The 24531-nt window shown below is 42.4% G+C and overlaps 1 protein-coding gene across 6 annotated transcripts in view; it reads left to right on the forward strand.

The window, feature by feature from the left end:
• Window positions 1-24531, forward strand: part of TANGO6 (transport and golgi organization 6 homolog) — a 257551-nt gene that overhangs the window by 37131 nt on the left and 195889 nt on the right. For all 6 annotated transcript variants that reach the window (XR_010583644.2, XR_012429092.1, XR_010583643.2 and 3 more), the window contains exons 7-8: window positions 1596-1678; window positions 23252-23364. Coding sequence is in view for 2 of the 6 variants with exons in the window: in XM_065536620.2 (XP_065392692.1) it covers window positions 1596-1678; window positions 23252-23364 (196 nt within the window). In the remaining 4 variants the exon portion in view is untranslated. The remainder of the gene's footprint in view (window positions 1-1595; window positions 1679-23251; window positions 23365-24531) is intronic.

Here is a 24531-nt window from a genome sequence, read left to right on the forward strand (position 1 = left end):
GCTGGGTAACATAATGAGAACCTGTCTTTAGAAAACATTTTAAAAATTAGGTGGGCGTGTTGGTGCACGCCTGTATTCCCAGCTGCTCAGGAAGCTGAGGTAGGAGGATCACTTGAGCCCAGGAGGTTGAGGCTTCAGTGAGCCATGATTGCACAGTTCCACTCCAAAACCTGGGTTATAGAGCAAGACCCTGTCTCAAATAAATAAAAATAAAATATAACTATTTTAAAACTTTTTGAAGGGAAAATTTAAAACACATGCTATAGAGATTATATAATGAACTCTTATGTACCTATCACCTAGATACAACTATTGACTCTGCCATTTTCTTTCTTTTTTTTTTTTTTTTGAGACAGAGTCTCGCTCTGTCACCCAGGCTGGAGTGCAGTGACGCGATCTCAGCTCACTGCAACTCCGCCTCCCAGGTTTACGCCATTCTCCTCCCTCAGCCTCCCGAGTAGCTGGGATTACAGGCGCCCACCACCACGCCCAGCTAAATTTTTTTTGTTGTTTGTTTGTTTGTTTTGAGACGGAGTCCTGCTCTGTCACCCAGGCTGGAGTACAGTGGTATAATCTCAGCTCACTGCAACCTCAGCCTTCCGGGTTCAAGCGATTCTCCTGCCTCAACCTCCTGAGTAACTGGGATTACAGGCGCAGGCCACCACGCCTGGCTAATTTTTGTATTTTTATTAGAGATGGGGTTTCACCATGTTGGTCAGGCTGGTCTCGAACTCGTGACCTCGTGATCCGCCCACCTCGGCCTCCCAAAGTGCTGGGATTACAGGCGTGAGCCACCGCACCCAGACTAATTTTTTGTATTTTTAGTAGAGACAGATTTTATCTGTATTAGCAAGGATGGTCTCGATCTCCTGACCTTGTGATCCACCCACCTTGGCCTCCCAAAGTGCTGGGATCACAGGCATGAGCCACCGCACTTGGCCAACGCTGCCATTTTCATTTATCCAATCCCCAATTTTTATTCAATTAAGTTTAAAATGAAAATTATTTATTTATTTTTTTTTTTGAGACAGAGTCTCACTCTGTTGCCCAGGCTTGAGTGCAGTGGCACAATCTCAACTCACTGCACCCTCCGCCTCCTGGGTTCAAGTGATTCTCCTACCTCAGCCTCCTGAGTAGCTGGGACTACAGGCCTGCGCCACCACATCTGGCTAACTTTTTATATTTTTAGTAGAGACCGGGTTTCACCATATTGGCCAGGCTGGTCTCGAACTCCTGACTTTGTGATCCGCTCGCCTCGGCCTCCCAAAGTACTGGGATTACAGGCATGAGCCACAGTGCCTGGCCTAAAATGAAAATTCTAAGTGATAATGTGTTATAGGTTAATTGGCAATGTTGGTGTTTTTTCTTAGTGATATGTAAAATAACAATTCATGTTTATAATCACTGGCATCATATATTCTATGAAATGTGTATGAAGGGTATATTGTTCAATGGTAACCGTGTCAATTTTCTGATCTTAGCTGTTACTTACTGAGCCATCTTTTTAGTAAAACTTTCTTCCTTAGCTTTAATATGTTCTATTCAGTGAGGCACTAAATATGGGTAATTTTGTGTTTTTGTTTTTGTTTTTCTAGAGATTCCAGAGAGTGACATGGTACCAGGAACTATTTTGGTGACAGAAGAAGAACTTAGTAGATGCATTGAGGATGTGTTTAAGGTTGGTAATCTGCCGGGCGCGGTGGCTCAAGCCTGTAATCCCAGCACTTTGGGAGGCCGAGGCGGGTGGATCACGAGGTCAGGAGATCGAGACCATCCTGGCTAACATGGTGAAACCCCGTCTCTACTAAAAATACAAAAAAAAAACTAGCCGGGCGCGGTGGCGGGCGCCTATAGTCCCAGCTACTCGGAGGCTGAGGCAGGAGAATGGCGTGAACCTGGGAGGCGGAGCTTGCAGTGAGCCGAGATCGCACCACTGCACTCCAGCCTGGGTGACACAGCGCGAGACTCCGTCTCAAAAAAAAAAAAAAAAAAAAAAAAAAAAAAAAAAAAAAAAGGTTGGTAATCTGAGCCACTAATGTTTTTATTGCCTTCTTATTTAAAAATTTTTTTTAAATTTTTTCTTTTTTTGTAAAGATGGGGATCTCTCCACGTTGCCCATTCTGGTCTTGAACTCCTGGCCTTAAGCGATCCTCCTTCCTCAGCCTCCCAAAGTGCTGGGATTACAGGTGTGAGCCACTGCTCCCAGCCTTTTAAAATAATTTTACCTTTTAATTAGCACTTGAAGCATTGGAATAACTAATCTAAAGCTCCAAGCTGTCAGAATCTTTTCACTATGAAAACCAGAAACTATAAGCTGACCTTTTTTAGTCTTTTGTTGTTGTTTTTCCTTTTTGTGGAGAATGAGGTCTTGCTGTATTGTCCAGGCAAGTCTCAAACTCCTGGGCTCAAGCTATCCTCTTGCCTCTGCCCCCTTAAGAGCTGGGATTACAGACGTGAGCCACTGTGTCTGGCGAGCTGACCTTTTTAAGTGAAAAAACTGATATATTTTTGAAACTCTGTTAATTACATCATTTATTCTAAATGTTGAAATAGTTTAGATTTTCTGACTGGCAAATGCCACTGATGAAAGCATGTCTTTTGAAGAAATTGACACGGAGCGGGGCATGGTAGCTCACACCTGTAATCCCAGCACTTTGGGAGGTTGAGGAGAGTGGATCACCTGAGGCCAGCAGTTCAAGACCAGCCTGGCCAATATGGCAAAACCCCATCTCTACTAAAACTACAAGAATTAGCCGGGCGTGGTAGCATGCACCTGTAATCCCAGCTACTTAGGAGGCTGAGACAGGAGAATCGCTTGATCCCAGGAGGCAGAGGTTGCAGTGAGCCAATATTGTGCAACTCACTCCAGCCTGGGATAGAGCGAGACTCTGTCTCCAAACAAACAAACAAAAAAAGAAATTGACGGGTGTTTTCAGTATTCTAGCCTTCCTAAAAGTGTATGATAATTGAATCTACTTTATAAGTTTTGATAGTAATCACTGTCATAACAAATTAAGTCTGAAAAAATGATTCCTGCAAATGACGACATAAATATATAACAAGAGTGAAAACTGCTTTTCTATTCATAGGAAGAAAAAAAATGAATGAAAACTAAGAATCTAAGTGTTATGTTCTTTATTATCACAATCTTATAAATATATGTGGTATATGCTTTTGGAAAACAAATGAAATTCATTGTGTTATGGCTAGATGGAATTAGGATAAATATTCTTTAAAGTTTATTTTAGGCCCAGTGTGGTGGCTTATGCCTATAATTCCAGCACTTTGGGAGGCGAAGGCAGTAGGATTACTTGAGGGTAGGAGTTCAAGACCAGCCTGGTCAATATAGTGAGATCCGATCTCTATAAAAAATAAAAATAATAAATAAGGTTTATTTTAATATATTTATAATAATTTACTGCTGAACACTTTTACATTAGAAAACAGCTTTCAAAACTGTATTTCATGTGAAAAAGGTACAGCTGCTTTGGAAAATAGTTTGACATTTCCTCAAAAAGTTAAACATGGAGTTATCATATGACCCAGCAATTCCACTACTAGGTATATACCCAAGAGAAATGAAAACATGTTCATATAGGCTGGGCGCAGTGGCTCATGCCTGTAGTCCCAGCACTTTGGGAGGCCGAGGCAGGTGGATCATGAGGTCAGGAGATCGAGACCATCCTGGTTAACACAGTGAAACCCCGTCTCTGCTAAAAATACAAAAAAATTAGCCAGGTGTGGTGGCGGGTACCTGTAGTCCCAGCTACTCGGGAGGCTGAGGCAGGAGAATGGCGTGAACCTGGGAGGCGGAGCTTGCAGTGAGCCGAGATTGTGCCACTGCACTCCAGCCTGGGCGACAGAGCGAGATTCCGTCTCAAACAGAAAAAAAACAAAACATGTTCATACGAAAACCTGTACGTGAATTTAGTAGGTAGGACAGGGAGCAATTACAAATAGCACAAGGGATCTTTTGATGAAGGAAAGGTTCTAAAATTGTATTGTGGTGATGGTTTTGCAAATCTGTAAATTTACTAAAATTCACTGAACTGTATATTTAAAATAAATGATTTTATGGTTTTTAAAGTATACTTCCATAAACTAGTTTTATTAAAAAAAAAAAAAAAAAAAAGACTTGGCACGGTAGCTCACGCCTGTAATCCCAACACTTTGGGAGGCCAAGATGGGCGGATCATGAGGTTAGTAGATCAAGACCATCCTGGCTAACATCCTGGCTAACATTTATGTCTACTAAAAATACAAAAAATTCGCCGAATGTTGTGGCACGCACCTGTAGTCCCAGCTACTCAGGAGGCTGAGGCAGGAGAATCACTTGAACCTGGGAGGCAGAAGTTGCAGTGAGCCAAGATTGTGCCACTGTACTCCAGCCTGGGTGACAGAGTGAGACTGTCTCAAAATAAATAAATAAAAATACAAAGATTAGCTGGATGTGATGGCGCGTGCCTGTAATCCTAGTTACTCTTGAGGCTGAGGCAGAAGTATCATTTGCACCTGGGAGATGGAAGTCGCAGTAAGCTGAGATCGCACCACTGCACTCTGGCCTGGGCAATAGAGCAAGACGCTGCCTCAAAAAACGAAAAGATAAAAAATAAAAATAAAGTGTACAGGCACGCCTGTAATCCCAGCACTTTGGGAGGCCAAGGTGGGTGAATTACCTAAGGTAAGGAGTTCGAGACCAGCCTGGCCAACGAAGCAAAACCCTGTCTCTACTAAGAATACAAAAATTAGCTGGGCATGGTGGTGGGCGCCTGTAATCCCAGCTCCCCGGGAGGCTGAGGCAGGAAAAGCATTTGAACCCGGGAGGTTGCGGTCAACCGAGATCGTACCACTGCACTCTGGCTGAGTGACACAGCAAGACTCTCTCTCAAAATAAATAAATAAATAAATAAATAAATAAGTAAAGGTGCAGATCAATGGCTTTTATGTATATTCGTAGGTATGTACAACTGTCATCACGATCGTCTTTAGAACTTTTTATTTCCAAAAAAGAAAACCCTGGCCGGGCACAATGGCTCATGCCTGTAATCCCAGCACTTTAGGATGCCCAGGCAGGAGGATCCCTGAGGTCAGGAGTTCGAGACCAGCCTGACCAACATGACGAAATCCCGTCTCTATTAAAAATATAAAAATTAGCTGGACATGGTGGCGCACGCCTGTAATCCCAGCTACTTGGGAGGCTGAGGCAGGAGAATCGCTTGAACCTGGGAGGCAGAGGTTGCAGTGAGCCGAGATCACGCCACTACACTCCAGCCTGGGTGACAGAGCAAGACTCTGTCTCACAAACAAAAAAAAAAAAGAAAGAAAGAAAGAAAGAAAAGAACCCTCCCCACACCACTTAGCCATCACTCTGAAATCTCTCCACCACCAATCCCCCGTCCCCTATAAATAGACAACCACTAACCTGTATTCTCTCTCTCAAGTTTTGCCTATTCTGTACATTTCATATAAATGGAATTGTACAACATGGTTTTTTTTTGTGATTGGCTTCTTTCACTTAGCATGATATTATCACATGGAGCCATACTTCATTTCTTTTCATTGCCAAATGGTGTTCTCTTATATTAACATGCCTCATTTTATCTGTTCATCAGTAAATGGACATTTAGGTTGTTTCCATAATAACCATAATAACATTTTGGCTATATGAATAATGCTGCTATGGACATTTATGTATACATTATTGTGTATATTTATGTGTTCATTTCTTTTTGGTATATACCTAGTAATAGAATTGCTGGATAATATAGTAACTCTATGTTTAACTGTTTGAGGCACTTCTAGACTGTTGTCCAAAGTGACTGCACCATTTTACATTCCCATCAGCAGTACGTGAGGGTATAAAGTAAATTACATTCTTTCAGATAAGAAGGCAGATAGTTTTGTTTTGCTTTAAGCTTTCTGCATGATACTAGTAGATTCACAGAGAGAAAATGCAAACTCATTCTCCATAGCACTCACTTCATTTCTTTTTTTTTTTTTTTGAGACAGAGTCTCACTCTGTTACCCAGGCTAGAGCGTAGTGGCATGACCTTGGCTGACTGCAACTTACGCCTCCCAGGTTCAAGCTATTCTCTTGTTTCAGCCTCCGCAGTAGCTGGAATTACAGGCACCCACCACCACGCTGAGCTAATTTTTGTATTTTCAGTAGAGACAGGGTTTCACCATGTTTGCCAAGCTGGTCTCAAACTCCTGACCTCAAGCAATCCGCCTGCCTTGGCCTCCCAAAGTGCTGGGATTACAGACATAAGCTACCATGCCTGGCCTCACTCACTTTATTTGTAAAGTGGAATGTTTACTACCCTTTTATTTAATTTCACTATTTTTAAAAATAAAGTCTACCCTTTAAGGGTTGACCTGGCACACAAATATGGAATCAGATTGCTCAGAGATTGAAAGATGACATGGTAACTATGTGAATATAATGCTGTTTTTATTTTTTAATGCCTCATGGATAGACTCCTGAAAAGAGCGGTCTTCTAGGCAAAGACTTTCAGATTATGGAGAGATAAGAAATTATTAGAGCAGTCTAGAAAGCAGATGTTCTAAATTAGAGAACAGTGGCCTACTAACTTTCAGAAAGACCATGTCCCATCCAAGAAATAGCATGATGAAAAACTGCCAAGTGGTTGGGTTTAGAATGTTGGAAAGACTTGAAAGTACTGTCAGGATAGGGGTAAGACTAATTGTGACTAAATTTTGGTGGAAACCCCTTATAATATGCCTTGGAAGTCAGTAAACTTAGAGGGAGAAAAAAAAGCAAACCGAGTATTTCTTTCTAGCAAGGGAGTTATCCTCTAAAAAACAGAGAGATCTGGACATAATGAATCCTGCCATGTCTCCTATTCTTGGTCCCCAAAAAGGAGGGAGGAAACCTTCATAGTTTGGTCAACAGTTTGGCGAATTTAAAGCCCCCTGGAGAGGCAAGCAAACCATTAGTTTTCTGTAGACACTCGATTATGCACCAAGGATTGGCACTGTCGTGAAACTAAGAGGGGCGGAAGGGTAATTATTCTCTCTGCAAGGTTTTGGCAGCCAGCTGCAGTGGGAAAACAGAGGAAATGTGTATGTTAGGGGAAAATGGTAAACACTGGGTAAAATTTAATAACAAAGGATGTGTTGTGTCTATTAACTTTCTGTTAATACTAAATTATAGAGTACAGCTCAAAGGCAGGAAATAAGGAAAATATCGGGGCTGGGTAAATCGATCCAGCAGCTCACTAGGTAACATGGAGGATAACAAAAGAGTGTTTAATTTTAGAGAAGCATTCGGGAACATTTCCAGCTCTTTTTTTCTCTCTTTTTTTATTCTTGTTAACAGATTTATTAAGATAAAAATTCATGTAACATACAGTCCACTCATTTCAAGTGTACAGCTCAGTGTTTTTTAGTACATTCATAGGGTTTTGTAACCATCATCAGTCTAATTTTAGAATGTTTTTGTTCTCCTTAAAAGAAACCCATATCCATTAGTTGTCATTCTCCATTCTCCCCACTCTGCTCATAGCCTTAGGCAACCACTAATCTATTTTCTGTCTCTATAGATTTGCCTATTCTGGACATTTCATATCAATGGAACCATACAATTTATGGTCTTTTGTGATTGGCTTCTTTCAAATCTAGTCAAATGAAGCAGTCAGAGCGGAAATAGGTCAAATAAATCTGTAACTGGTTGTGATTAATTAGTTGTAAACACCACTGCACTGGAGCCTGATATTTTTAAGGTTCATTTGTATTGCAGCATGAAGCAGTACTTCAGTGCTTTTTATTGCCAAAAAGTATGCCATTATATGGATATACCACATTTTACGTATCTATTCATCTGTTGATGGATAATTGGGTCATTTTCACCATTTGGCTCTCATGAATAATGCTGCTATAAACACTGGTGTACACAATTAGTTTTTGTGTGAACCTATGTTATCGCTTCTTTTGCCTGTGTACTTTGGAGTGAAATGCTGGATCATATTGTAACTGTATGTTTAACCTTTTGAGGATCTGCCACACTTTTCCGAAGCAGCTACGCCGTTTTACATTCCCACCAGCAATATATGAGGGCTCCACTTTCTTTACATCTGGCCAGAATTTATTACCTTTCTGTTAATACTAAATTACCTGTCTTGCCTTTTTTATTCTAGTCCTCCTAGTGGGAGTAAAGTAGTATCTCATTATCATTTTGATTTACGTTTCCTAATGGCTAATGATATTGAACAGCTTTTCTGGTGCTTATTGGCCATTTTCATGTCTTCTTTGGAGAAGCATCTATTAAGACCCTTTTTCCTTTCTCTTTTTTTTTTTTTTCTGAGACAGAGTCTTGCTCTGTCTCCCAGGCTGGAGTGCAGTGGCGAGACCTCAGCTCACTGCAACAACCTCTGTCTCCCAGGTTCAAGCGATTTTACTACCTCAGCCTCCCATGTAGCTTGGATTACAGGCGTGCGCCACCACATCCGGCTAATTTTTGTCGAGTTTTAAATTGGGTTGTTGTCTTTTCATTATTGATGAGTTGAGGGATGGGCTCCTGGCTTAACAAACAGCTCACTTCAAAGAAATCGTCCTCACTGATCTCATCTCAGTCTCTCCATACTTTTTTTTTTTTTTTTTTGAGACAGAGTTTCGCACTTGTTTCCCAGGCTGAAGTACAATGGCATGATCTCAGCTCACTGCAACTTCCGCCTCTTGGGTTCAAGCAATTCTCCTGCCTCAGCCTCCCCGGTAGCTGGGATTACAGGTGCCTGCCACCATGCCCGGCAAATTTTTTGTATTTTTAGTAGAGATGGGATTTCACCACGTTGGTCAGGCTGGTCTTGAACTCCTGACCTCAGGTGATCCACCTGCCTCAGCCTCCCAAAGTGTTGGGATTACAGGCATGAGTCATTTCGCCTGGCCCATACTTTTTTTTTTTTGAGACCGAGTCTCACTCTGTCGCCCAGGCTAGAGTGCAGTGGTACGATCTTGGCTCACTGCAACCTCTGCCTCCCAGGTTCAAGCTATTCTCTTGCCTCAGCCTCCCAAGAAATATTTCCTTCTAGGGCCAGGCACAGTGGCTCACGTCTATAATCCCAGCACTTTTGGAGGCTGATGCGGGTGAATCACTTGAGGTCAGGAGTTCGAGACCAACTGGCCAACATGGTGAAACCCTGTCTCTACTAAAAATACAAAAAAAATTAGCCGGGCGTGGTGGCGCGTGCCTGTAATTCTACCTACTTGGGAGGCTAAGGCAGGAGAGTTGCTTGAACCCGGGACACAGAAGTTGCAGTGAGCCGAGATCGCATCACTGCACTCCAGCCTGGACAACAGAGCGAGACTCTATCTTAAAAAAGAAAGAAAGAAAGAAAGAAATACTTCCTTCTGAAAGCATTAAAATGTAAATAATTTTTTTTTTTTTTTTTGTGACGGAGTCTCACTCTGTTGCCCAGGTTGGAGTGCAGTGGTGCAATCTTGGCTCACTGCAAGCTCTGCCTCCTGGGTTCATGCCATTCTCCTGCCTCAGCCTCCCTAGTAGCTGGTGCCACGCCTGGCTAATTTTTTATATTTTTAGTAGAGACGGAGTTTCACAGTGTTAGCCAGGATGGTCTCGATCTCCTGACCTCGTGATCCACCTGCCTCAGCCTCCCAAAGTGCTGGGATTATAGGTGTGAGCCACTGCGCCAGCCTAAAATATAAATACATTTTGGTATTTAAAGAATAAACCCTTGGGCTGGGCGCAGTGGCTCACGCCTGTAATCCCAGCACTTTGGGAGGCCAAGGTGGGCGGATCACGAAGTCAGGAGATCAAGACCATGCTGTCTAACACTGTGAAACCCCATCTCTACTAAAAATACAAAAAATTAGCTGGACGTGGTGGCATGCGCCTGTAGTCCCAGCTACTCGGGAGGCTGAGGCAGGAGAATTGCTTGAACCCGGGAGGCGGAGGTTGCAGTGAGCCGAGATCGTGCCACTGCACTCCAGCCTAGGCAACAGAGCGAGACTCCGTCTCAAAAAAAAAAGCAAAGAAAGAAAAGAATAAACCGTCAGTGCTCTGAATGAAAATTTTATGATAGGAACAATTGTAGGGGAAGGCCTTTTTACTCTTGTATCCTTCACTCCAGCAGGGTGTAGAGCAGGTGGTTCTGATGGCTCTGGGGGGCCAGGAGGAAAGTTCTCCACATATAGGTGCATTCATAGGTGCTAGTTGAATTGAATTGAAAACTTGACACAGCCACGTGTACTTTATCTGCATAAATGATTCTCACTTCTATATATGTACCTTCTATCTGGTAAAATTATCTAAGACATAAAAGGAATATGCAACTCAAAACACTTTTAGTCCAGTGGTTCCTCATTCTCTCCTTCTGCTCTGAATGCCTGGGGCCCAGTCCTTAGAATGCGTAAATTTTTTGTCCTCCCTGGCATGAGAAGGATTAATAGTGTATTCTTTGCCTAGAGAGGTGAAGGGAGGCCTAGATTGCACAGAGATTGGTTCTGGGTAGGACAATATAAGAAGAGACTTACAATTCCTTTTTATTTGGACATTTTTTGCTTGTAAGAGGACTGGCTAGATTCTGAAATGGCAAAAACGTTTCCTTTTAGCATTCTTCACAGTACTTGCCTGACACTCTTCCTAAAAGCAGAAGAAATGTTAGGGTAGGAAAAACTAGGAGGCACTTAATTAGTTTATTTCCTACATTCTCATTTCCATTTTATCTCTCTGTTTCCAGATTCAGGGAATCTTGACTTTAATTATTCAAGTCTTTTCGGCATCTAATCTTAATGAATTTCTAATTACAGTTATTCTGTCAGATTGGATATTTGACTGTTTCTGAATTTTTAATTAGATTTGCAGAGTAAATTAGAATAATAGAATCTTAGAACTGGAAGGAACTTCAGAAATAATTTAGTATAACCTCACTTTTTAAATAGACTTTATTTATTATTATTATTTTTTGAGATGGAGTTTCGCTCTGTCATCCAGGCTGGAGTGCAGTGGCGCAATCTCAGCTTATTGCAGCCTCCGCCTCCTGGGTTCAAGTGGTTCTCCTGCCTCAGCCTCCGAGTAGCTGGGATTATACCTGGGATCATAGGCATGTGCCACCATGCCCGGCTAATTTTTGTATTTTTAGTAGAGGTGGGTCTTCGCTATGTTGGCCGGGTTTTTCTCTAACTCCTGACCTCAGGGGATCCACCCACAGCCTCCCAAAGTGCTGAGATTACAGGCGTGAGCTACCACGCCCACCAATAGACTTTATTTTTTAAGAGCAATTTTAGGTTCACAGAAAAATTAAGTGGAAAGTATAGGGAGGTCCCATATATTTATCTCCAGACAGCCTGGTACATTTGTTACAATTGATGAACCCACATTAATGCCTCAGTATCATCTAAAGTCAATAGTTTACATTGGGGTTCACTGTTGGAGTTGTATAGTCTATGAGTTTTGACAAATTAACCCCTCATTTTGTAGTAAAGAAAATAAAATCCAAAAGATTTTGTGAAGTGACTTGTTAATCATACAGTTGGGGAGTGGCAGAGCAGGTCCAGGAACCAATCTTTCCTTCCCTTTCACTCTCCCTTTCTGTATTTAGAAAAGATCATGTTTGCACATGGTACAAATTTAAGAAGGACAAAAAACTTTATAGTGAAAAGTAGTCTCCTTCTAACCTTGGTTCCCTGCACTGGCAATAATTCTTTCTGGAAATGTCCATGTGTAATTGAACTGTGACCTTGATTTACAAGCAAAAGACCAAAAGAAGTATCCTTTAAGTCTGTGGGAATTGCAAATGTTGGCTTTTCTAAATGCTTTGGTTCAGACTCTCTGGTATGGTGTAGCACCTTTCAGCCAGACAGACCTAGGTTGGAATCTGGCTCCAAAGTTGACTGTCCGTGCGACTTTAGGTAACTTATTTATCATTTGATTTGTGGGGATGAAATAAGGTAACGTGGTGGGTTCATGGCATATTGTAGCACATAAGTGCTCAAAAAACTGTCAGTTCTCTTTTGGTTCAGGGAAACTTGTTTTTTAAAAAGACGATCTTATGCAATATGTTCTGAAAGCATGCACAGTGCAAAATACTTGCTATATTAGGTAACTTGCCTTGTTCTTTTTTCCTCTCACAAGTCTTAATTACACTCAGCAAGTGCATTAGAAGTTCTGGAACACTACTATCAGAAAGATCACTGTAATGTTTTAGAAGGCTGTATTTGACTAGTTTAATCTTTAGGAGGTGTAAAATCAAGTTCCAGCCTGTACTGAATTTCAGTGTTAGGATTCCGTCAGCTTGATTCCGAACAGGCCCGTCATGTTTGTATTCCCACACATGTACATCCGTGTAAAAGATAAGCCCATAAGTTAAGAAAATATTTCCATTCACAATAGCATCAAACATATAAAACATTCAGGAATAAATCTAACATTTGTATGGGGTATATATATTTCACAAAATCCTTTAACATGAATTATCTTAATTTGTCCTTATGCCAAAAGCTTGATACCTACATTATAAATGAGAAAATGGAGACCGAGAGAGACTTAAATGTCTTATCCATGTTCACTCATTTAATGTGTAATTTGGGGCAGTCACAAAGGTGACAGAAACAAAATTCACATCCAAGTTTCCTGACTACTGACTTCCCTGTGCTCTTTCAACTACTCTGCAGTAGTCTCTAAGGGACGTGCTTAGCAATGTCATGGAAGTCTATGGAATGAGAAATGGGGCACATGGCCAGGTGTGGTGGCTTGCGCCTATAATCCCAGCACTTTGGGAGGCCAAGGCAGGTGGATCACCTGAAGTCAGGAGTTCAAGAACATTCTGGCCAACGTGGCGAAACCCCATTTCTACTAACAAAAAAATAAAAAATAAAAAATTAGCCGGGTGTGGTGGCAGGTCCCTTTAATCACTCAGGAGGCTGAGGCGGGAGAATTACTTGAACCTGGGAGGCAGAGGTTGCAGGGAGCCAAGATTGCACCAGTGCACTCCAACCTGGGCAACAGAGCGAGACTCCATCTCAAAAAAAAAAAAAAAGACTTTGGGAGGCTGAGGTGGGTTGATCGCCTGAGGTCAGGAGTTCAAGATCAGCCTGGCCAACATAATGAAACCCCATCTCTACTAAAAATATGAAAATTAGCCAGGTGTGGTGGGGGGTGCCAGTAATCCCAGCTACTCAGGAGGCTGAGGCAGGAGAATCGCTTGTACCCAGGAGGCAGAGGTTGCAGTAAGCCGAGATCGCACCATTGCACTCCAGACTAGGTGACAAGAGCAAAACTCCGTCTCAAAATAAATAAATAAATAAATAACTAGTTGGGCATAATGGGCATCTGTAATCCCAGCTATTCAGGTGGGTGAGGCAGGAGAATCACCTGAACCTGGGAGGCGGAGGTTGCAGTGAGCCAAGATCGCGCCACTGCTTTCCAGCCTGGGTGACAGAGCAAGGCTCCCTCTCAAGAATTCAAAAAAAAGAAAGTAATGGAGCATGTGAGAACTCCTTTCTGTTTTGTTTTATTTTGTTTGCTTTGAAACAGAAACACGTGTTTATTCTTAATATTTTTGACCATTTTGATTCCACCCATTTTTTTCTTTCTCTTTTAAATTTCTAGCCAATCCTTCCAGAAAAATTCCATCCTCCAGATATTGAAGGTAGATGCTGTACAAGCCAATATAAAGTCCAGCTTTGCTCAGTCCGCTCTCCCTTTCATAGTTGAAGTTCTATGATTCTGCTCTGTTAGTTAGCACTGATGGAATCGCCACTAGCTACAGCTTAAAAAAGGAAGGAAGGAAGAAAGGAAGGGAGGAGGGGTGGGAGGGAAAGGAAAGGAAAAGAAAGGAAAGGAAAAGGGGAGGGAGGGAGAGGAAAGAGGGAGGGAATGAGGGAGGGAGAGAGGAAGGAAGGAAGGAAAGGAGGGAGGGAGGGAGGGAAGGAGAAAGGAAATGCATAGGGCATTGTAACTTCCCCACAAAAATAGAGCTTTTGAGAAAATAAACAGCAGCCTACTTTGTTCATTTATTCTTTGATTCAATCAGTCACAAAAACATTTATCAGGTATTTACTGAATGCCAGACACTTTGCCAGGTTCACAAATACAGAAATGATTAAGAGCCAACTGCTGCCTTCAAGAAGTTCCTAGTCAGGTAGGCAAAGAGTTACAGTAGTGTGTGGGCCATAGCTAAGATCATCCTATCGCTTATTGCAGAGTAGCGCTCTAAGCTTAGATGAAGGATTGTAAGGCTTAACCGCAGACGCCTCATATCATAGCTGGCTGGATCTGCGAAAGAAAGCCGAGGGGCAATCAGGAAGAAATGTGGAAATCCCCAGAAAGGAACAAGGAAATCCCCAGACTGCCACTGGGGTTGTTGGTACCAGTCTGTATCCTTGCCTAATCTGTTTTCATTGACCCACATTGGCCTCTGACTTTGCCTCTCAGCTCTTGCTGCATGTTTATATTTGAAAAACCACAGGTAAGTGGAGGTTCAGTTTTTCTTTCTTTTTTTTTTTTTTTTGAGACGGAGTCTCTCTGTTGCCCAGGCTGGAGTACAGTGGTGTGGCGTGATCTCGGCTCACCGCAACCTCCACCTCCCCGGTTCAAGGGATTCTCCTGCCGGAGCCTCCCAAGTAACTGGGATTATAGGCACCCACCACCACACCCAGCTAATTTTTTGTATTTTTAGTAGAGACAGGGTTTCACCATGTTGCTAGGCTGGTCTTGAACTCCTTACCTCAGGCAGTCTGCCCGACTCGGCCTCCCAAAGTGCTGGGATTACAGGCGTGAGCCACCGCACCTGGCCAGGTTCAACCTTTCTTCGAGGCATCCTTTCACTTACTCCCAGAGAGGCTTTTATCATACCACACAATTGAAAAGCTGCCTTCGGGTCTCTCCCTTCACTGCTTCAGCTTTCCCATATCTTGGTATTTTGTTTGGGGATCCCTAGTTGTAGAAATACCTAGAATAACTAGAAAACCTTTCAACTGAATATGATTTCATCTTTAAAGAACTAACTTCAGGACCGATAGCATAACAGAAAGCATATGAGGAAGGGTTAGAAACTTATTACATCTGGTCACATTGAAGCTTCAGTTGTTTTGCATTTTTTTTTTAGAAGGGTGGTTAATTTTTTTCAACTAGTCTCACCTCTTAATGATTGAGGTACCAAAAGGGAATTCTGAAGGAAATGAGCAAAGTTTCAGTCAAGTCAGAGAATCATAGATGAGATATGAAAGAGGCCTTACAGCACCATTTATCGAACCTCGTTTTACACATAAGGAAACAGATTCAGAGAAGTCCACTGATTTGTGTTAAGTCACAAAACTGGTCCGTGGAAATACTGAATCCAAGAGGCGGAGGTTGCAGTGAGCCAAGATCACGCCACTGCATTCCTGCCTGGGCGACAGAGTGAGACTGTGAAAAAAAAGAAAAGAAAAGAAAAGAAAAATAACATGCGAAGTACTGTATTGTGTTTTAGAACTTGAATTCCCATCCCACTTTGCCTCCATGTGATCAGGGAAGACTCCCCCTGCCCCCCAACTAGAAAGAGACTGAACATAAGCACAGTCCAAGGAAATCACACAACACCCAGATGTTGGGGCACAGAGGTGGAGCAGTCAGGCCCTGCCCTCCATGGGCAGGAACAGCTTGTCTCTTGTGCCTTTGCTGCTTCTTCATTCCATACCGATACCAGTCCAATGTGGAGGAGGCTGGAAGGAACTATCCCAACTGTTTCTTCCATGTGTAGTGTGATTTCATGGGAAGGATTATTCCTTTTTAGTGCTGTGTTTGGCTATTGTAAGTGCTGGCTGAGTTCGAAATGCAGCATTGGCTGAATCAGTCCAGCCTCTCATTTCCCTGAATAGGTCACTAAACTCCAAATATAAACCAATGATCAGGAGATGTTAAGGGGGAAGTGACCAGATTCTACTTTGGGAGTGTGTATAGGGGGTAATGTTGGATGTCAGGTACAGACTGAACTTTAACCTGCATAGGAGTTCAGTACTAGGCAAGAGACTGGAAGAAGGGGGATGTCCTTGGAAGCAGCTGGTCAGAGTATGCCCCTGGAGATCTACTGGAAAACTTGGTATTAATAGAGGGGAGCTGTATAAGAAAACGGAGCTGTATAAGTAGGAGGAAGGGGAGGTGTTACAGAAGCCGCTGTCCATGGTGCCACACGGACACTTCGGCTCCAGCTTGCAGAGCTTGCAGGACTAGAGTTATTAAAAGCCTGACAAACTGGGATCTACTGACTCAGAGGGTGGGGACAGCTGGGATAAAATTGGTATAGGCTAGGAACTGAAGCAATGAAAATCTCATTATGCACAGGGGGAGAAGGTAAGTATTGAGAGGCCAGGGGTATGTGTTTGGGGATTTTTAATATTGTAGTAAATACATACGAGATTTACCATTTTAACCAGTTGAAATGGTATAATTTAGTGGAATTAAGTCTATTCATGATGTTGCCCAACCATCACCACTATCTAGTTCCAGAACTTTTTCATCACCCCATATGGAAATCCCGTATCCACGAAGCAATCAGTCCCCATTCTGACCTCCTCCGAGTCCCTGGCAGCCACTCATCTGCTTTCCCTCTATGTGGATTGTGAATGGATTTTGTGTCAGACAGATCTGGGTTTATCCAGGTTCTGCCATTTGCTAACAATGTGACTTTGCTCAACTGACCGACTGCTCTGAGCCTCAGTTTTCCACATTTTTAGAGTGGGAACAAAAATGCTTCACCTGCAGGACTCCTCTTACGAAGACTTTTTGTATGTTAAATGTTTGGCCGAATACCTGGCTCACTCTTTAGTGGAATGCAGTACATGGTAGTTATTGTTTGCTTCATAAAAGCAGTAACAATTAGCCAGGCATGGTGGGATGTGCCTGTAGTCTCAGCTACTCGGGAGGCTGAGGCAAGAGAATCACTTGAACCTGGGAGGTAGAGGTTGCAGTGAGCCGAGATTGTGCTACTGCACTCCATCCTGGACAACAGAGCAAGACTTTGTCTCAGAAAATAAAAATATAAAATAAAAAAATAAAAGCAGTAACAGTGGGGTTCCTTTTTTTTTGTTTTGTTTTGTTTTTTTTTTTGTTTTGTTTTTTTTTGAGACGGAGTCTCGCTGTGTCACCCAGGCTGGAGTGCAGTGGCGCGATCTCGGCTCACTGCAAGCTCCGCCTCCCGGGTTTACGCCATTCTCCTGCCTCAGCCTCCGAGTAGCTGGGACTACAGGCACCCGCCACCACGCCCGGCTAGTTTTTTTGTATTTTTAGTAGAGACGGGGTTTCACCATGTTAGCCAGGATGGTCTCGATCTCCTGACTTCGTGATCCACCCGCCTCGGCCTCCCAAAGTACTGGGATTACAGGCTTGAGCCACCGCGCCCGGCCATCAGTGGGGTTCCTTTAAATTGTGTACTACTATATTCACTGCCTAGTCACCAAAAATTCAGGTAGCACCATTTCATAATCTACTCTGATAGGCGCTGAAGCAGGGAGCTTGACTTTTGCCTTCCAGGCTAGTTCAGGAGTTGGGAGATAACTATATACTATATTCCTGGACCAATTATATATCACAGGCTCTAAAATGCAATTGGAATTTAGAGAAGAAGAAAAATCATTTCATAGTGGTTAGGTGCTGAATATTTGAATGAATGAGTGAGTGAATGAATGAACAGTTGAAGATTAAGTATATGGCAGGCTTATGGAGGAGGCAGAACTTGTGCTGGGTCAGTTTAATAAGTATCATTGCATATCTTTCATCTCCAAAATCAATCTGGTCATTAGGATGCATAGCAGTGCTTAAGGCAGATAAAAGAAACTTTATTTTAAAAAATTATGTATTTTTATTATTTTTAAATTTTAATTGACACATAATTGTACATAGTTATGTGAAACTGATTTTGATTATTGTTTTTAGATGACTAGTCCAAAACTTTTTAATTTTAATTTAATTTAATTTTATTTTTTGAGACAGTGTCTCACTCTGTCACCCAGGCTGGAGTGCAGTAGCCGCGATCTTGGCTCACTGCAACCTCTACCTCCTGGGTTCAAGCAATGATTCTTGTGCGTGAGCCTCTGGAGTACCAGAATTACAGGCCCACCACACCACACCTGGCTAATTTTTGCATTTTTAGTAGAGACAGGGTTCCGTCTTATTGGCCAGGCTGGTCTCAAGCTCCTGGACTCAAGTGATCCTCCCTCCTTAGCCTCCCAAATTGCTGGGGTTACAGATGTGAGCCACCATACCCAGCCCAAAACTTTTATTTTTTATTTTAATTTATTTTTTAGAGACAGAATCTTGTTCTCTTGCTCGGGCTGTAGTGCTGTGGCTCACTGCAGCCTCAAGCCCCTGGGCTTAGGAGATCCTCTTGCCTTAGCCGCCTGTGTAGCTGGAGGTACAGGCATGCACCACCATGCCCAGCTAATTTTTATTTTTTGTAGAGATGGGGGTCATGCTATGTTGCTGGTCTTGAACTCCTGGGCACAAGTGATCTTCCCACTTCAGCCTCAAAGTGCTGGGATTATGGGCATGAGCCACTGCACCCAGCCCAAAACTTATAAAGAATACATGTACTTCCATCAAAGAAGTTTAAAGGGAGGTAGATTTGAGTTCAGTACAGAAGAAATTTACTATTATTGTTGGAAGGGAGGTGGCAATTGTGTATAGATCAAGGAGAGGCCACTGACATTCTTTAAGATACTGTAGAAAACATTTATTTATCAGATTGAACCAAAAGAAAGCCTTAATTCTAAATCTTTTCACTTAAAAAAAGTCTTATTTCTCTGTTTCTATCTGTGAACTTGATAGATTCTAGTTGGTAAATTGATAAGGGTTATTCTTTTTTATTTTTTATTTTTTTTATTTTTTTTGAGACGGAGTCTTGCTGTATTGCCCAGGCTGGAGTGCAATGGTATGATCTCGGCTCACTGCAACCTCCACCTCCTGGGTTCAAGGAATTCTCCTGCCTCAGCCTCCCAAGTAGGTAGGATTACAGGTGTGCACCACTACCTCCAGCTAACTTCCGTATTTTTGTGGAGACGGGTTTCACCATGTTGGTCAGGCTGGTCTCGAACTCCTGACCTCGTGATCCACCCACCTCTGCTTCCCAAAGTGCTGGGATTACAGGTGTCATGAGCTGCTGCACCCAGCCTATAAAGGCTATTCTTAATTTTTCTCTCTCTTTCCGCATGCTCTTCCCCTCATCGTTATCCATTTAACCTGCTTTATTTTTCCTCCTAGCACTTGTCACTACCTGGTATTGTATAGTTGGTGTTTCTTGCCTGCCTCCTCAACTAGAATGTTAGCTCCTTGAAGCAGATACTTTGTTCAGCACCGTATCTGCAGGACTACAAGTGTGCTAGCACAAAAGTGGCACTCCATAAACATTTGTTGAACCTTTACACAAAAATAAATAACATATGTATAAATTGCCGTACATTATTTTCTAGATTTTAGGCACAAGTAGTACTTGTTCCTTATAAGAAGATATAGAAAAGTATAAGGAAGAAGCAAACAAAAAATTAGTGGATTTTTTTTTTTTTTTTTAGACAGTGTTTTACTCTTGTTGCCCAGGCTGGAGTGCAGTGGCATGATCTCGGCTCACTACAGCTTCCAATTCCTGGGTTCAAGCAATTCTCCTGCCTCAGCCTCCCAAGTAGCTGGGATTACAGGCATGTGCCACCACGCACTGCTAACTTTGTATTTTTAGTAGAAACGGGGTTTCACCATGTTGGTCAGGCTGGTGTCGAACTCCTGACCTTAGGTGATCCGCCCGCCTCAGCCTCCCAAAGTGGTGGGATTATAGGTGTGAGCCGCTGCCCCTGGCCAAATCAGAGGAATTTATCAGCAACAACATATATCCCTGAGGAATGTGCTCAGTTGAGTTCTTGTTAAAGTTTGGGGTGCTTTGGCCCTATTAAGCCAGTAAATAATGAAGACTTAACTCCATTTGTTTTTGTTTTCTTTGTTGTTCTTGTTTGGGGGTTTATTATTTTTTGTACAAAAAATCCTGGTAAGGAAGGATGGCTCCACAGGGATTACCTCTGAGAACACAGGATGCAAAGCCGAACAATAGGTCTTTACGTTATCTGGAAGAATCTCTTCTTTTGCCTCCTGTAATTGGTGATTTCATCATTAGGCCTGTACATGACTTCAGAACGCTGCTGTACACAGCACTTCATTTAGCTGGGCTTACGGAGATTAGATCATGCACAGGAAGCTGGCTCCTTGGCTAACAGGCTCCAGAGAGGAGTCAGGAGGCTTAAGGGATGTGAAAAATTAGGGTTGATTTTTAAGAGACAGGATTCACTGGAAAAGCACAGAGATTTTTCCAGCTCATGAAAGTACCTCCATGACCTTTAGTTTCATGAACAACATTGATTCCGACTTCAAAACTCTTTCTATAAATAAGGGCTTCTTTGAGCTTCCCTTCCCTTCCCTTCCCGTTTATTTTATTTTATTTATTTTTATTTTTATTATTATACTTTAAGTTCTAGGGTACATGTGCATAATGTGCAGCTTTGTTACATATGTATACTTGTGCCATGTTGGTGTGCTGCACCCATCAACTCGTCAGCACCCATCAACTCGTCGTTTACATCAGGTATAACTCCCAATGCAATCCCTCCCCCCTCTCCCCTCCCCCCTCCCTTATTTTATTTTTTATAGAGATGGGGTCTCACGATGTTGCCCAGGCTGTTCGCTGTTCTCAAACTCCTGGGCTCAAGTGATCCTCCCTCCTTGGCCTCCCTAAGTGCTGGGATTACAGGTGTAAGCCATCACACTGGGCCCCTTTCACTCTCAAAATAGGGCCGCTAGTACTGACTTTGTGAGATTGTTATGATTTTAACGAGCTAGCTCTTTTTTTTTTTTTTTTTTTTTTTTTGAGACGGAGTCTCGCTCTGTCGCCCAGGCTGGAGTGCAGTGGCACGATCTCAGCTCACTGCAACCTCCGCCTCCCGGGTTTACGTATGCCATTCTCCTGCCTCAGCCTCCCGAGTAGCTGGGACTACAGGCGCCCGCCACCTCGCCCGGCTAGTTTTTTGTATTTTTTAGTAGAGACGGGGTTTCACCGTGTTAGCCAGGATGGTCTCGATCTCCTGACCTCGTGATCCGCCCGTCTCGGCCTCCCAAAGTGCTGGGATTACAGGCTTGAGCCACCGCGCCCGGCACGAGCTAGCTTTTTAAAGAATCTAGTATAGTGCTTGGAAGATAAAAACCTATCATGGTTTCCGGAACATATACCATGATCATAATCATTGTCAGCTCCTTTTCTTTCTCTTTTTACCATTATCACTATCCATACTATCAGGTTTAAATTAACTTCTTATAACAGAATTACATTTTGAAATCCTGTTGTGGCCGGGCGCGGTGGCTCAAGCCTGTAATCCCAGCACTTTGGGAGGCCGAGACGGGCGGATCACGAGGTCAGGAGATCGAGACCATCCTGGCGAACACGGGGAAACCCCGTCTCTACTAAAGAAATACAAAAAACTAGCCGGGCGAGGTGGCGGGCGCCTGTAGTCCCAGCTACTCTGGAGGCTGAGGCCGGAGAATGGCGTGAACCCGGGAGGCGGAGCTTGCAGTGAGCTGAGATCCGGCCACTGCACTCCAGCCTGGGCTACAGAGCAAGACTCCGTCTCAAAAAAAAAAAAAAAAAAAAAAAAAAGAAATCCTATTGTGTTTAACTGGAGTTTTGAATAACATTTTTGTACTTCTTAAGATACTTTCAATTATCTGCCTTATTATTATTATTATTATTATTATTATTATTATTATTGGTTTACTTGGCTGGGTGCAGTGGCTCATGCCTGTAATTCCAGCACTTTGGGAGGAAAAGATGGGAGGATTGTTTGAGCCCAGGAGTTTGAGACCAGCCTGAGCAACATGGCAAAACCCCAGCTCTACTAAAAATACAAAACATTAGCCATGCATGGTGGTGTGTGCCTGTAGTTCCAGCTACCCAGGAGGCTGAGATGAAAATATCACTTGAGCTTGGAGATTGAGGCTGCAGTGAGCTGTGATTGCACCACTGCATTCCAGCCTGGGTGAGAGAGACCGCATCTCAAATATAATAATAATAGTTTTACTTTTTTTATTCTTCCCATATATCACAAGCAATATGAAGGATAATGACCCTTACTGATTTTTATATTCACTACAGTACCTAAAACAGTGCTTTGAACCCAGTGAGTGTTCAGTAAAAGTTTATTGAATTGAATGCATTTGTTCTAGCCTTATTGAAAGGTACAACTAAAACATGCAACATTGTGATTGTTAATAAAAGTCACCATCCTCACATACTTGTTTTTTGTTTTTGTTTTTTTTTTACTTTTTTTCATAGGCAGTAGTTAGCATCCTCACACACTTAACTGTGTAGAGCCAGTACAGATCTAGGTGAACAGTGCAATTACTTTTCTCTTTTTTGTAAGAAACAGGGTCTTACTCCGTCACCCAGGCTAGAGGGCAGTAGCATGATCATAGCTTATTGCAGCTTTGAATTCCTGGGCTCAAGCCATCCTTCCGCCTCAGCCTCCCAAGTAGTTGGGACTGTAGGCATGCACTACCACGCCTGGCTAATTTTTAAATGTTTTTGTAGAGATGGGGTCTTACTGTGTTGCTCAGCTAGGCTTGAACTTCTGGCCTCAAACAATCCTAGCTTGAACTTCTGGCCTCAAACAATCCTACCTCCGTGACCTCCAAAAATTCTGGGATTACAGACATGAGCCACTGTGCCCAGCCCTACAGTATAATTTCTTTGAACATTTATAGAATTAGGGAGAATAGGACATTTCCATGTGGTGGTCACATCTTAAGAGTGATGAAACTGAAGTCAGCAGTGTTTTGGGTTTGGTTTGGTTTGTTTTGATTTTCCAAATCTAGTTTAAAGTTTTTCCCTTTGGTAGTAATTACTTGTTCCTAATAGCAGGGCCTTCAGCAGTAGGACAGTTATATAGTTAAACAATAGGTAGATTAGGAAACTCAGACGTAGCCAAAAGTAGGAAAGGAAGAGGTCAGAAAGCGGGGTAGTTGACCAATTCTGGGCAGGTCTAGAGACTGCACACATGAAATGGTGCTGTTCCAGTTCACTCTCGTTTCAGCCTGTCTGCCAAACTCAAATGGTTTCATTGCCATGTCTGAGCACATCCTTGGAGCTAAAATGGTGTGATTCGGAGGAGATACTGCTGAAGACACTGAGCCTTGCTAGGTGTTTGGTGTGTGATCCCCATTGCTCTGGCCAGGCAGTCATGGGATTATTCTTCACCATTTCCTTTTTTCTAGGTGTACGTGGTTGGGAATGAACCTTTAACAGTTTTGATGGATTCTCTGCTTCCTGTCCTGGGAGTGCTTTTTCTTCTCTACTGTTTTACTAAGCAGAGTGTATCTCACATAAGGTAAACAATCAAGGGACCCTTATTTGTTTATAAATAGAATCTTACTTGTTTATAAATTGTGACATCTTTTTTGCATGTTGTTTTTGTTCTTATTTTGAATTTATATTTGCCACTTTGAAATTATCATTTCCTTTCAAAGTCAGGAAAACACTGGGATCTTCTATTTTGCTCATCTGGAAAAGAACAAGAATTTTGCAGATCACAGGGCATTGGATACAGTTTTTACAATTACTTTCCTCAGCCTCTGTCCTAAATCTCAAAGACAAAATCTCTGTTTACACGTGTAAACATGCCATTTTTCAATCAGTGAGAAATACTGCAATTACATGTCTAGGAAGGAGGAAATAGGGGATGGATCATAATGACCTTGTGGGGAGTTAGAAAACATGTTTGGGAAATCTAGATCTGAATGTGGCACTTTGTATTTAGCCTGGGATTTGGTGTTGGTGATACAGTGTGTTGTTTAGAAAGAAGGGATTTCTTAGTCATCCAGAAAATACTCCTTTGTCATAGAATTTAAGTAGGATTCATTTTATATCAGCTATATTTTCACAGTAATTTATGTTGTTTCTTCCTCCAGGTAAGAGTTATCTTATCTCAAGTCCTACAGAATTATTATTTTTAGTGTTTGGAGAGCCTCACATGTAATCCAATATACAATAATAGTATCTTCTTCGCAAAGTTATTGTAAAGACTCAATATGCATTAATATGTTTAGCACAGTCCCTGGCAAATAGTAAGCTCAATAAATGGTAGCTATCATTATCACCATTGCTAAGTGGTGAAGGGAAACACCATCTTTTGTACTATTCAAAGCTTACATAGTGCCCTTGGCTCTTCAGCTTGAGTCAGCACGTCACTGTGGCCCACAGCCACAATGGCAATGACAAGAGAATGCAGTGGAAGAGGGAGGCTGTACATCTGTGAACTTGGTTTCAAGGGACAGTCCACAAAATAACTCTTGTTTTTTTTTGTTTGTTTTTTGTTTTTTGGTTTTTTTTTGAGACGGAGTCTCACTCTGTTGTCCAGACTGGGGTGCAGTGGTGCGATCTTGGCTCACTTCAACCTCCGTCCCTGAGTTCAGGCGATTCTCCTGCCTCAGTCTCCTGGGTAGCTGGGATTACAGGCACTTGCCACCACGCCCGGCTAATTTTTGTAGTTTTAGAA

The sequence above is a fragment of the Macaca fascicularis genome, chromosome 20, assembly GCF_037993035.2.
Source record: "Macaca fascicularis isolate 582-1 chromosome 20, T2T-MFA8v1.1".
NCBI lineage: Eukaryota > Metazoa > Chordata > Mammalia > Primates > Cercopithecidae > Macaca > Macaca fascicularis.